General features: G+C 44.4%; 3 protein-coding genes across 3 annotated transcripts; 2 read left to right on the top strand and 1 right to left on the bottom strand.

Moving 5' to 3' along the window:
* Nucleotides 1-1,034: 1,034 nt before the first annotated feature.
* Nucleotides 1,035-2,740, bottom strand: O0I10_002414 (uncharacterized protein; the record flags this gene model as incomplete). Its single annotated transcript, XM_058482497.1, has 7 exons — nucleotides 1,035-1,160; nucleotides 1,242-1,534; nucleotides 1,585-1,746; nucleotides 1,800-2,230; nucleotides 2,297-2,396; nucleotides 2,452-2,605; nucleotides 2,690-2,740. The coding sequence occupies 7 exons, from the start codon at nucleotides 2,738-2,740 to the stop codon at nucleotides 1,035-1,037; spliced, it is 1,317 nt and encodes a 438-aa protein (XP_058346521.1).
* A 3,162-nt stretch (nucleotides 2,741-5,902) lies between these two features.
* On the top strand, nucleotides 5,903-6,751 carry O0I10_002413 (uncharacterized protein; the record flags this gene model as incomplete). Its single annotated transcript, XM_058482496.1, has 1 exon — nucleotides 5,903-6,751. One exon carries the CDS (start codon nucleotides 5,903-5,905, stop codon nucleotides 6,749-6,751), a length of 849 nt encoding a protein of 282 aa, XP_058346520.1.
* A 2,526-nt stretch (nucleotides 6,752-9,277) lies between these two features.
* On the top strand, nucleotides 9,278-13,064 carry O0I10_002412 (uncharacterized protein; the record flags this gene model as incomplete). The annotated part of the gene is made up of 10 exons (XM_058482495.1): nucleotides 9,278-9,398; nucleotides 9,456-9,622; nucleotides 9,676-9,823; nucleotides 9,888-10,047; nucleotides 10,120-10,287; nucleotides 10,337-10,538; nucleotides 10,607-11,153; nucleotides 11,306-12,238; nucleotides 12,318-12,810; nucleotides 12,935-13,064. The coding sequence occupies 10 exons, from the start codon at nucleotides 9,278-9,280 to the stop codon at nucleotides 13,062-13,064; spliced, it is 3,069 nt and encodes a 1,022-aa protein (XP_058346519.1).
* Between the last annotated feature and the right edge of the window lie 348 nt (nucleotides 13,065-13,412).

The following is a 13,412-nucleotide window of genomic DNA, read 5'->3' as shown; positions in this document are numbered from 1 at the left end:
AGAAATAAAAATTTGTGGACCATTTATTGATGTGAGAGCCAAGCGATATCGCTATGATATACCCCTGCTCCCCTTGGATGATTTTTGATGTAGTGTGTGTCGAAAAAGAAGTTGGCATCTTGGGTACTTGCAACGAGCACCCAACAGCAGCGAAAAGAACAAAAGGGAAAAAAAGATATGACGATGATGGGTGATTTAATCGTAGTCCACCAGGATTCAGCGTTGCCATGTCATCAGCAGACAACAGGTCCTATCCACAGGAGTTAAGTCAACTATAGATGATTGTTAGCTCAAGCATTATCAACATGAACTACCAAGCTAGCTACTTACATCCATATCACGTAGAGACCGCCACGGCCCATATTTTGTTTTTGTCGTGTGCTGACAAAGGATGTATCCATGCGCCTTATTTATCGCACACCAGAGAAGCAAAGCCGATAGGCGTCTTTCTTGTTTTCACTTCTCTCCACCGATGAAGCTTTGAATCTTGGAATTCCACGCGCGTGTGATTTTTGGTGTCAATGGATCGCCAAGGTACGCGATCGTAGGGGTCAATCGTCCACCCCGGGGTATACTGACACCTTACACTTTCTCCATTCAACAAGCACTATCACCACCACCGCGATTCAAGGTCGCGCCTCTTTGGTTGTTCTTCTGCCGATATCTGGAACGCAAGCGAAAGGTCCAAAGGAACGTATGGTGTGCCTGCTGTGGCTGGTCGAGAATCAGCACGGTATTTGTATCGCCGATACTTTGGGAAGGGAACCATTTGTTCCCTGTGCAGTAGCGACGAGCAGCATGTACAAACGATCCGACGCCAAGGGGGGATGTCCCCAAAGGAAAAAAAGAGAAATTGGGTGTGTGCGGCATTGCTTTCTACTAGAGAGTGGATCACATGATCACGTGGTAACTCAAGTTTGCAGCCCCAAATCAGGTTTTGATCCCATAATCATTCATCCAATAAATCTATCCACCTTTTACTATAAAAGCCATATTTCTGCAATGTGTATGACAAGACTATATTAGACAATTGGCTATTGGAAGGTGACATTGATATCGGCTTCCTTGGCAGTCTTGACAATATCAGAAAACTTGACCACTTTTTTGGCAGCAGCATCAAGGTCGTCGTTAGCGTAAATCTTGAGACCTGAATCGGCAATCTATCATTGTAAAGATGGTGTCATCAATGAACCCGTCTTTGCTTCCTTAAATCACGCCCTCTCTCCTCTTTTGCAACATACCAATTTTTTAGCCTCCTCAACCTTAGTACCCTGTAATCGCACCACCAGTGGGATCTTCATGTCGAGTTCTTTAGCAGCAGCAATGATGCCTTGGGCGATAATGTCACAGCGCATGATACCACCAAAGATGTTGACAAAGGCAGATGTCACCTGGGGATCCGATGTGATGATTTCGAATGCAGCCTTGACCGTTTCAGGGGTAGCAGCTCCACCGACATCCAAAAAGTTGGCAGGTTTACCACCGTGCAATTGAATGATATCCATCGTTGCCATAGCAAGACCAGCACCATTGACTATTATCACGTGTCAAAATAAAGATACCTTGTATATCCCATATACTCACCTAAGCAACCAATGTGTCCATCCAAGCCAATGTAGTTGAGATGATACTTGGCAGCAGCCGTTTCACGCGAATCCTCTTGAGTGAAATCTCGAAGGGCAAAGATATCTTGTTGTCTAAACTCGGCATTGTCGTCAAAGTTGAGCTTGGCATCCATACAAAGTACTAAAACACGTTATAAGTATCTACGTTGTCGAATCAGGGATACACAATGCTACCTTGATTATCCGAACTCTGTACAAGTGGGTTTACTTCCACTTGTGTGGCATCCTTCTCGATAAACAGCTTGTACAAGTTGACAAAGGTCTCAGCTGCACTGTCAATAGCCACAGAACTAAATCCCATACGAGTGGCCAGATCCTTGGCTTGGTCTTGGGTCAATCCTTTTTTGATATCCACATTGAGCGTGATGATGGCATCAGGGTTCTCTTTGGCCACTGTTTCAATATCAACACCACCTTCAGAAGAAGCGACAATCACTGGACCAGCAGCCTTGCGATCCATCAGAATGGCGAAATAGTACTCGTTGCGTGCGTATTTGCGTTCACAAATGTAAACGGCATTGCATGGCTTGCCAGCAGCACCGGTTTGCTTGGTGATGAGCTTGTGACCCAGCATCTTCTCAGCCAATGCTTTGCCTTCCTCAGGCCTACAACAACGTTACATCAGCACAAAAGATCACCACCACCACCAAGATGCACTTTCATTATCTTACGTGGAGAAGGTCTTGACGCCACCTTTGAAGCCATTGTCAAATGTACCCTTGCCACGACCACCAGCGAGTACTTGTGCCTTGATTACCAAATCATCAGACCCTAACAACATCCCATCATCAGCTGACAATGTCGCATCATCTTGCTTCGAACATACCAAGGCGTTTTGCGATATCAAGAGCCTCTTCAGGAGTCTTTGCAACATGACCACGAGGCGCGTTGACACCATATTTACGCAAGAGATCCACTGAGAGATATTCATGGATGTTGAGGAAACGTTTTTGCTGCTGCTGGACAGGGACACGCGCAACCTAAAGGTACAAGAAGAGAGAGCCATGAGCACCACACTCACCCCTCTTCAATGACAACGTCCCTTCAACCACATGAAGTCTTACCATGGTGGCGCGTGCGGCTAGTGCAGATGCGGAGCGGAATGAACGGAACATGCGAGGGCTAATGTCAAGAGTGGTAAGAAAAGGAGGAAGAAGAGGTACTCGTTTATGCTTACGTTGTGCGTAGAGTTGTGGCAAATGGATGCTGACAAGGCGAGATGCATCGGATATACTGTCCACCGATATGAATGAGTCAAATGTAGAGTACCTGGGAAAGTTGGGACATGTGACCTAATCACGATCAACAACCGCCCACCATCAGGAAGGAAGGAAGGCAACCATTCATAACATTGGCCATTGTTTCTCTTTGTTCCATTCCGGAAAATCCATAATGCGATCCATGCGATGTATATTATCAGCGAATACCCAATTTGGTGATATGCCTTGTTGTTGTTGCTGCTGCTGCTTTTCATCTTCATCTTCACGGCACTTCAAAGTAAGCGAGCGGCATTATCTAGAAATCACGGGTACGACGCCCACGTAAAATCCCCCACCCAACCGTATCCATGCCAACATGCCCAATTACGTTTCCAAGAATGCAATAAATGGCTCGTGTGGCTGATGTGTAGTATAACACAACCAGTGGTTTAAGGAGTTGATGAAGATGATGATATCGCCTCAGGTATCATTTCTGGTATACATACAAGGAGAATGAATGAGGAGATAAAGAAAGAGAATAACGTGGCTAAGAAGTAACAGAAACCACGTTTATGCATCGTCATCCAGGAGATCCGAAAATGTGGTATACATTATGCTACCAACTGGGGGTGGGGGTAGTAGAAACAAGTCCAAGTTATTCAACTAAGCCTAGACTTTACAGAAAAGGAATCAATGGCGCAATCAACGTAAGCGACCAGGGTTGAGGGGGTTGAGGATGATGATGTATGTACGTTGTGGATTGAGTTAAGGATCGGTAAATCCACGTCCCTGACAGATGCTTTTCAAGTGTACCTTGTATGTGGTACAAAGAGGAGCTATCCAGCATTCTGGACCCAATCCACATGCACCGGGGCAAGTGATACAACACACACACACCCTCGTCAATATATTCAACGTCGTTCATGCACCACACAACACATCATTTATATGGCATTCTTATTTCTTGTATACATACCAACAAAGCAATACATCATGTAGCCAATCTTTTGTGACCAAAAAACAATGCATGGCATGGCAACAGCAAGGATCAGCATCTTTGCAACCTTCAACATTATAAGTGATAAGCTTTTTTTTTATCGCGCGCTTGTTGCTAATTTCTCATTGAGGGTTGAGTTTTACTCAAAAGCATGATGTGCGCATGGTTTCCACAAGGATGTTCCGCCGATCGTTGCTTTATTGCGTAGCACAGCATGCTTCCGACATGGTACATTACACTCGTTTAATAATGACACATCAGTGACAAATACAGCACCAGCAGCGGCGGCGGTATGGCGTCAGCGACTTGCCCCAACAACTAATGTATTGGGAAATTGGGTTATGGCTTGACATGAGATAACGGGGGATGAATCCAGATCAAATCATTGGCCATCCATACATTCATCCATCCATCCTATTCAATTATCCTTAACCTAAATAAGCTATGTTTGGTGGTGGTGGTGATGAGTGTCAAATGATCCCATGGTTAATACCCCTATCATTTTCGAGTGTGTGTATGTGTGTATGTGTGTCCTGAAGTACCCGTAATTCAAGAGGAGTTGAGTGCTACATGTATGGTAGCAGGAATAGGGTGTTGAAGAGGAGCAAGCTCACTATAAGGGATGATGATGGATGAGAGCTTAACACACACTACACAGCATCTTGTTTGATGCCCTGAGATGAAAAAAGTAGGGTTGTCATGGTTGTTGGGAGAGCGCAAGTAAACGTGTTACATGTGTGTGGTAATGCAGTTGCGGATATGGCTACAGTGCTCTTGGGGTAAAAGAGTTTGTGGATATGGTGTTTGCAATTTGCTTTCGCTCAATTGGCCAAAAAGGCAACAGGCAGATGCAGCTCGCACGCATCCTATATTGTCCTTGCACGTTCATTCGACATGGTTCCAGGTAGCCGGGCTCCGCTCTATTTCCATACATATCTCTAAGGATGCATCACTTAATATCTAAGATGATAATCAGCACACTCACACTCTTACACACACATTAGCTTATGCCCATCTTGAGAAAGAAAGAGAGAGGGGAAAGAGAGAAAAAAGGACCAAGGAGGCGGTTCGCGATGGGACCTTGATTCAATATTCTGTCACACGCACAAAAACATGCACCACGCTTGAGCATAGCGGATATCCCACGTCTTTAGTAATTCGAGTAACAATGACCCATTCAAACAATACACACTAATAGTGTTCCATCCTTCTCATATCAAGATAAAGCAACACACCATGGGCAAAAGCAACAAAAAAATTTTCTTTTGGGTCGCCACACATAATACATCACTAGATTTTTCTTCTCATCTATTCTTTCGCCTCTCTTTCCATTCTCGCACCCGCCGCACCTCTTGCACAAAAAGACCCTGAGAGACGTCAAAACGTAAATCAATCACCACGAGCTCGCTTAATAAACAGGCAGCTCTAAGGAGTCGTTTGTTTAATCGACAAAGCATATCTGACAGCCTGCTGTTGCTAGTACCCTATCGCTAACGTAGCAAGTTGAAAGGTCGTTCACAAAAGTCGACGCAAAGCCATACATTGTAAGCTACCTTCAGCACCAGCAATAACAATAGCTTGAGAGCACGCACACATGCAAAGAATTCGGATCCTATGTCCTTTTTTTTATAGCGAGGTTTATGTTTACGTATGAAGTTGAGCAAAAGAACAATAGCGACGAGACACAAACAAGTGCTTATGCTGTCCAACGTTTGCACAGCATGTCAACATAAAGTTCGACTCCATAATTGAGACCCATAACCAAAAGAGGGATCGACAGTGCGGTGTGAGTGCGTGGGTGTTGCAAGGAACAGGAGGAGGAGTGTCCAAGAACGGTACGTTTTCTTGCGCTGTTATAAAATATAGTTCCAAGAGCAAGCCATCGTCTCCCTCTTTCTTTTCTCTCTACCTTTTGCACAACTCTTTCTTGTTGACTATTTACCACAACTTTCCATTTTCAACATTCAAACGACCCAAACGCGTGAAAGAGACGGTTAGAGCTAACCCCTCGACTTGGTGTGCACGATTTCTCTGACATATACAAATCGAGAACCACTGGCATTATCATTCTTACGCAAAGGATGGATGAAGAAGATTGGCATATGCATATTGACGCCAGCCACAATAATGATGACGAGCAAGATGTGATGATGATGATTGCAAACAATGCTCCATCTTCATCATCATCATCAATGGCGCATTCTTCCAATGTGGCCATGTTAGCATTAAGACGACCGCGATCGAGCTCGGATAATATGATGATGTTGCCCACCATTGTACCATCTACTACTACAACAGGACCTTCATTAGCCTCATCACCTTTGTCACCTACATCATCAAGTAGTCGATCATCAACAGCTGCATTCGTTACCCATCATCGGCATTCAGTGGATCCTACTCGACGGCATCATCATTTATCTACGGGATCATGGTCACAGGATATGCGACGTGCAATGTCAGCTACCTTGCAAAGATACGAGTTTGAACTACGATTTTTACGAGACCAATGGATACACATTTGTATCACGTCGCGATCATTGCGTTCTTCATATGATGCGGTGCCCCACAACAACGACACTAATAACGATGATCCAAGCGATGAATACATTTTCCCAATACCTGGAACCATTGCAATTGATACCTTTTATGTCCCACCTCGAAGACCACCATCAGCGATCCAAAACAATAACAACAACCGTACATCACGACGAGGTCGCGGTAGTAGACCTCGAGGACGTCCTCCTCGAAGATCACAATCATCATCATCATCCACCAGAGGCGAAGAACAGCAGCTCATGGAAGAGGAAATTGAGTATGAAATGCTCTTGTCCCTGGATGAGAATCTCTTGCAGATACGACAATTAGAGGTCAGAATTGAACAACTCGAAAACGATATCCAAGGCATCATGCGCAACATGTTTACCCAATAACCCAATCATTCATCAATATCCACGCCCACTATTGAAAAGCAACAAAAGCACACATACACATCAAGCATCTATCTATGTCCAATCCATTCGTCCTTTATCTCGGTGCGTTTGCGGTACCATCATTCAATCATCTTAATCGCTGCGGCACGCTTTTCATATATAGCATCATTCTTTATGTATTTCTTCATCAACATTGTAGGATCAGGCGTTTAGACGATGGATCAAAATCATGGCATCTTTTTTCTTCTCTTTCATCTATCATCATCATCTCAAAAACTGCTGCTGTATACGCGCGAAAGTCATATCCACGACGTCCACGCCCCCCTTTTTTCCCCCATTCCATTCTCCCCCTTCTTGCTTGTATCGTTTAGAACCCGTGGTTAGTTTTCTTATCATCCAATGCAAGCTGTATGTAATATGCCACCCTATCATCTTTCATTTACGAAACAAGGATCTGCATGTCGATTTTAACACCCAAACTTGTGATCTTATTTACATATGGCATCTTTAATGACCGTGCGAGAGGAAACAGGAGTCATCATCATCGGCAAACAAAAATCCGCGGCAACAATGACACACCAACAAAAAGAAAGTAGCCAAGAGTGCCTACCAAAACTGCTGAATGAAATGCTTTCCTCCTTCTTTTGTCCACGTAATCCAACACCATCGCCACTCTCCCTGATGCTGCTGCTGCTGCTGCAGAAGCACACCCTATAACCAGCATTGGATCGTGGCTTTGCTCATAAGAAGAACGAAAGGGGCTATGCGAAGAGATGAGGCGTAATTCGCATGTGTACGATATCCCCATAATTGGGTAAAAAAGATGTGATGTAAGCCACCACAACCAACACCACTGCAACAAGGGGTTGTGTGTGTGAGTATTAGGGGGGTACAACTAGAAGGAAAAAGAAGATGTCGTGTTGGCATTAAAGTTTGGATCATCAGGGCCGTTGCATGATATGCATATTAGCGTACACACGAGCATTCATAAGCTCCTTGTGTGAGTATGTATATTTTTACTCTTGTTGTTCTCAGATGATGGTATCTACCAAGATGATGAACCGTATCGTGTGCGAAGAACCCCAATAAAGAAATGGGAATCCAACGCACAAGCAGGTTCATTGACATGCATTTGATAATGAATCAAAGAAAAACAAAGAAGCAACACCTCAGGTATCATATGATAGGCGAACGTGCGCATCATTGTGTCGCCCTCAACAAGTAGCATTGACGTCAAAGGAAGGAGGGAGTAGGAGATGGTTCTTCGCGCTACAATTATCGATCTCCTCCTCTCTTTTATTGTACCCTTCTTTTCTTCTCCCATCGCCCGCCACGTAATCATGTTGGAGAAAAAGAACCAAAAAAACGCCAAAACTATAATCAAGTTAGCGGTTGCTTAGGAGAAAGCGGGTTGCAGTGGCTGGTTGAAATGATGGTGTTGCTTGGTTACTGAGATCGAAGCTGCAGGGACCTCATTAGCATCACCAGCATCATCATCATCATCCATCTTTGTATCTCTATTATTTACCGGCATGATAGAAAGAGAGTGTATATTCATGCACGTGGGGTAACGCATAAACAGTAGATCTAAAAAAAGGTATCATGTATATGCAAGAACGCTCTGACAGTGATGGGTTGGAAGCATGATCCACTGATGTATGCATACTACAACACAATGCGGCTTGATCATTTATCATCTACATCACAACCAACAACACAGCCTCGTTACATATATAGATATAGGTATACATGCATGCGCGCTAGTAGTAGTACTTTAGCTGGATCCATAGCAACGTCATGGCAACAAATGATAGATCGGGGTTGTATCGATGAGCACAACGTTGTCGTGGTATTATGCACATGAGGAGAGAGAATATTAAGAGGAGGAGGAGGATTAAAATGCTGATCAATGGCTCGTTTCCCATTGAATGTTGCACAAGTCCCTTGTGTTTAACGCACCAAGGGCGTTATGCGTTGCCTAAATTAGGGGGTGAGATGAGGATCATTGTCCTACGTACGTTGTCGTATGGCCATCATTATCATTTTTGTTACTCCTCAGCATTGAATTAAAAAAAGGGGGGGGATTGTTATTGAACGTTGGAGTTTATTGTGCTTCAAGAGAACGCAAAGCCGTGTTATCAACCGACTTTTGTATGTGTGTAAGTGTCTCTATTTTGAAGTCGTTGTCTCGGCAGCCGTAATCCCGTTGCGTTGTACGGAGAATCTCTTTAACCATGATCGGTGCCGAATGCTGGGACCACCCATAATACAAAGAGCGAAAAGAGAGAGAGAGAGGTGTAAAAAAAGAGCAAGAGGAAACATGAGACAAGGGTTCCTTTCTAATCCCTTTTTAGACCAGACATACCTGGGCGTGGCTCACATTGTTCGTCTTGTTGTTGTGAGTGTGCGTGGTTGTTGTATACAATATCCTATTTTTCCTTTTGGTCTTCTTCTCTTGCTTTTCCCGCACCACACTTGTCACTTTTCTTTCACTCTTTGTATACCCCACACTTGTCATACACCTACATGACGACATCCAAAGCAATACAAATCGCCAAAGACATTGAGGATGCACGGTGCAAAGGCAACTGGAAACTCATGCCCGAATTGGCACGCCGTTATCGAAAGCACAACCCCAAAGGAGAAGGTATAGTACATATATATCCACCGAAGCCGTCCTTGTTGACCATGACAGCCACTGCAGTTCTTGCACAGACCATTGTAGCCGAAGCATCGCTAGCACAACTCGTTCAAAATACCCAATCGTCGTCGTCGTCGTCATTGTTGAATGCTGACCAAGTCAAATCGATCCGGCACCAATTGCAATCGGTTATCCACATGACGGATACAGCCACAGCCACAGATAGAGAGGTATAGATACTCCATGGTTATATGCATCCCACGTGCCAATACTGCGATTATAGTTTGCAAAGGTTGTACTTGCAAGGTCGTACTATGCATGCGGCGATTTTACCAAGGCCGTTGATATTGTGTCACATTTGTCCTTTGAACGACAAGACGTCAATGCTGGGTACAATGCAGTCTTACTTTTACAAGCCAGGGTTATGAAAGGTATATATATACATGAGACAAAGGAGGGGATACATACATGGATGGATTGACATTGGGCTTGTAGCTGTTGGCTTTGAACACATGGGGGATATGCCACTCGCTTTTGATACCTATCGTTCGGTCACAACGGTTGTCAAGGATGCTCTCACTGCCAAGGAACGCGTTCTAGTTGAATGGGCTGAGGAAGGTTTATACCGAGGTGCTATGGTAGCATGGAAATATGAGTAAGTAAAGGGAGAGTGAGGTATAATAGGAAATGTTTTTATGGTATCTGATGACGATGGTGGATGTGATAGGGGAGCAGATGTGGGATCAACACTCGAGATGTTACGAGCGTATCAGCGTGTTACTGCGTCACAGCCGTTGGCATGGCGACAATCCAAACGAATCAAGATGGCGGAACAATCGCTCAGATATCTCTGTAATGTGTATCGGAAAGGAGAATATTGCCCATCAGAGAGAAGGTGAGAAACATTCAAGGGTGTATAATACGCATACTCATCACGATGATAGTGGCACCAAGCAGGCAATGTTTGTGATTGAGGTGACCCAGCTCCACGCCCTGTATGAAAAGATGATCTTGTCAGTTGCAAAGTTCCCTCGTGCCAATCAAGTGAATCAGCCCATTTTGGACTATGCTGATTTAGTATGGGAGATTGTGGAAACGCCATCAGTAGCTACATGGTCTGTGAATGATTTACGAGGATTTACAGAGGTAAATTGAGGTGGTGATGATGAACTTGGGGGTGATGGTTAAGCCATCTGACATGTGGTTGTTTTTAGGGCTTGAATCGTGCAACACAAAAGGCATTCAATTCACCTCGAATTACACGACACCTCTTCCATGTTCAATATATGACGGGCGACTACAAACAAGCACATCATGCGTTGCAGGCGTATCTTTACATGGTGGGGCTTGTGTCACATGCTCGCAATGCATCACGAGATCACGGCGAAGCTTTGGCCATTGATAGTCGAGGCAACACGCGACCTGTACCTGCTATCAAAAAGGAGGATATTCGACAATTGGTGCAAGAGAGCGCGGGTGGTGAACTTGCGGATATGCATAACGCTGCCAAGCCAACCAAATCCATTGCATCACGTCGCACTGTGGAGAAAGAATCGACTCAAGACACATTGAGAGTGCTATTGGCGGGAATCAAAATGCTGTGTCAAGATCTCGAGAATGGTCCTGAAGCTGTGGAGTTAGGCGAGATTGCTAGTGCCGTATTCAACCTCCAATCGGAAGGATTTCAGCAAGAGCACAAAGTCCTGGGGGCCAATGTGTACAGGGCAACTGGTACAGCGTATGGGTTATTAGCGAATCAAAGTAAGTTTTTCTTGTTGGGAGTGGGGCTACACACATCATTGCTGTCAAAATTGGATTGTGGAAAAAAGGGAATGTGACACAAATGATGCATTGCATTGCATAGTTCTTGTTTACTAACAATGTTGTTGTTGTTGTTGTCATTGTCATTTTAGCAACGGATCCTCCCACTCGTTCGCAGTATCACAGTGAAGCACTCAAGTTCCTCCAAGAATCAACAGCAATGGATCCTGATGCATGGCAAACGTATTATCAATTGGCATTGCAACAAGGCACCATGCGTGATGTCCATCTTGCTATCCAAACGATCACCAAGGCATTACAGATGAATCCTGATCATATACCATCATGGCATTTGTTGGTGCTAGCATGCTCGTGTCCTTCTCAAGGTGGTTTGGAGCAAGCGTTACGGACATGTCAAATGAGCCTAGACCGGATACAGCAATCGGATGATTTGCCTGAAGATGGAAGCAGCAATAACAGTGATCAAGATGGTGGTGATGATCAACAGCCCCAAGATCTTGGGTCGAGACCTGGATTCGATCGATTGGAACAACGTGTCTTGTTGCAAATGACACAATCCATGCTTTTGAATGTGGCACGTGGAGCTCAAGATGCGTTGGAGTCACAAAAGGGTGTATTCAGCACGTATGGTCAAATCGCTATCCCAGAAGAGATGGATGAAGGCACGGGTGGTTTATATCAGTCCAATGGCAACAATGTCAGCGCTGGATCAAGGAACCCCATGGTGGTATCAGGATCATTAGGGAATTTGAGCGAATCTGTATCAGGGGGAATAGCAGCTCAAGAATCAGCACCAGTGATCACCAATGGTAAAACAACGACCAATGGCGTAACACGTGGCAGTACATGGCATACAAATGGCAGTAGCACATCCTCTTCCAATGGCAGTGATGATACCATTCGCACAGCACCTACCCCGCTTGGCGCTTCTTCTTCTTCACATCATCATCGTGGTCGTCTTCATCCATCATTGCATCTTTTCCGATCCAAGAGCAAATTACGTAAACAACATCCCGAGAAAGTGAATGGATCGACAACAACAACAACAACAAATGATTCAACAAGTGAGTAAAATGGTTTATGCGTACATGAGTTTGAATGCTGATTGACACATACACAACGTGGTTTTTGGGAAAATGATAGCACGTGGCAGCTACCCAATGCAGGCATCGGTGTCATCGCTGCATAGTGCGGTTCCTTCATTGAGTAGCACAGCATCGATTATTCCGCACGGCTCTGTAGGCTCCGCTACTATGGACGCACAACCCACAGCACGTTGCCGGCTGCGACAAAGACGATCCATACGCATATTGTGTAACCTGTGGCTCTTGTCAGCCAGCTGCTTTCTCGAGTTGGGTCTTGTGAACGAGACACTCAAGGCGATTGAAGAAGCGGAGAATGTCGATTGGACTAACAACGCAGGTGTATGGTGCATGCTTGGCAGATTACGTCTCGTTGAGAACAAAATCGACTCGGCGATCGCTGCGTTCCAAAAAGGGCTAGTATGTGATGGAAATGACGTTGAATGTCGTGTGTGGCTGGCCAAGGCTTACATTCAACATGGTGACCTCGAAGTTGCTGAAGGGCTCTTGGAATTCGTTACTAGAAGCAACGGATGGAATTGTACCGAAGCTTGGTATGTACATACTACTATTTATATGTTGGGTCTATATATATTTAGAGATGTGGATGTTTTGGATGTCGGGATTGATAAGTCGTTGTCATTTTTTTTATTCATCATCATCATCCATCCATGTTAGGTTGTATCTTGGGCAAGTGTATCGCAAGACCGATCGATTAGAACGTGCCAAGGATTGCTTTATCTATGCATTAGAACTAGAAAGAACCCAGCCAATCCAGCCCTTTTCTATCCTGCCCCGTTGTATTTAGCGTGCATTTGTACAGTTCAAAAGGAGGGATATAAAAAAATAAAAAGAACGCCCCGTCTAATGATATTGATATTTCCCAAATGTGTAAAGTGCAAAAGGGGGTAGGTAGTTATTGGGAGGTAAGGGCTTATCGCCTTGCAGAAAGTAAGATGTGGTCAAGCTTTTTGATCTTTCACTGTTTAGGTAATTTTCAATATGAGCATCAAAAAGCTTTTGGGTTTCATTATTGTGCGCCATACCACACCAGGGAACTTGATATCAGGTTTGAGGTTTCTCTCGTCAACTTTTCACATGAATCAAAATCAGCTCATCATTTCTCTCTCCTTTTCACTGACCCTGTTTTTTTACA

This window comes from Lichtheimia ornata (assembly GCF_029851405.1).
Source record: "Lichtheimia ornata isolate CBS 291.66 chromosome Unknown scaffold00007, whole genome shotgun sequence".
Classification (NCBI taxonomy): Eukaryota; Fungi; Mucoromycota; class Mucoromycetes; order Mucorales; family Lichtheimiaceae; genus Lichtheimia; species Lichtheimia ornata.
Note: the sequence above shows the minus strand (reverse complement) of the source record. Positions and strands in the feature narration are given on the sequence as shown.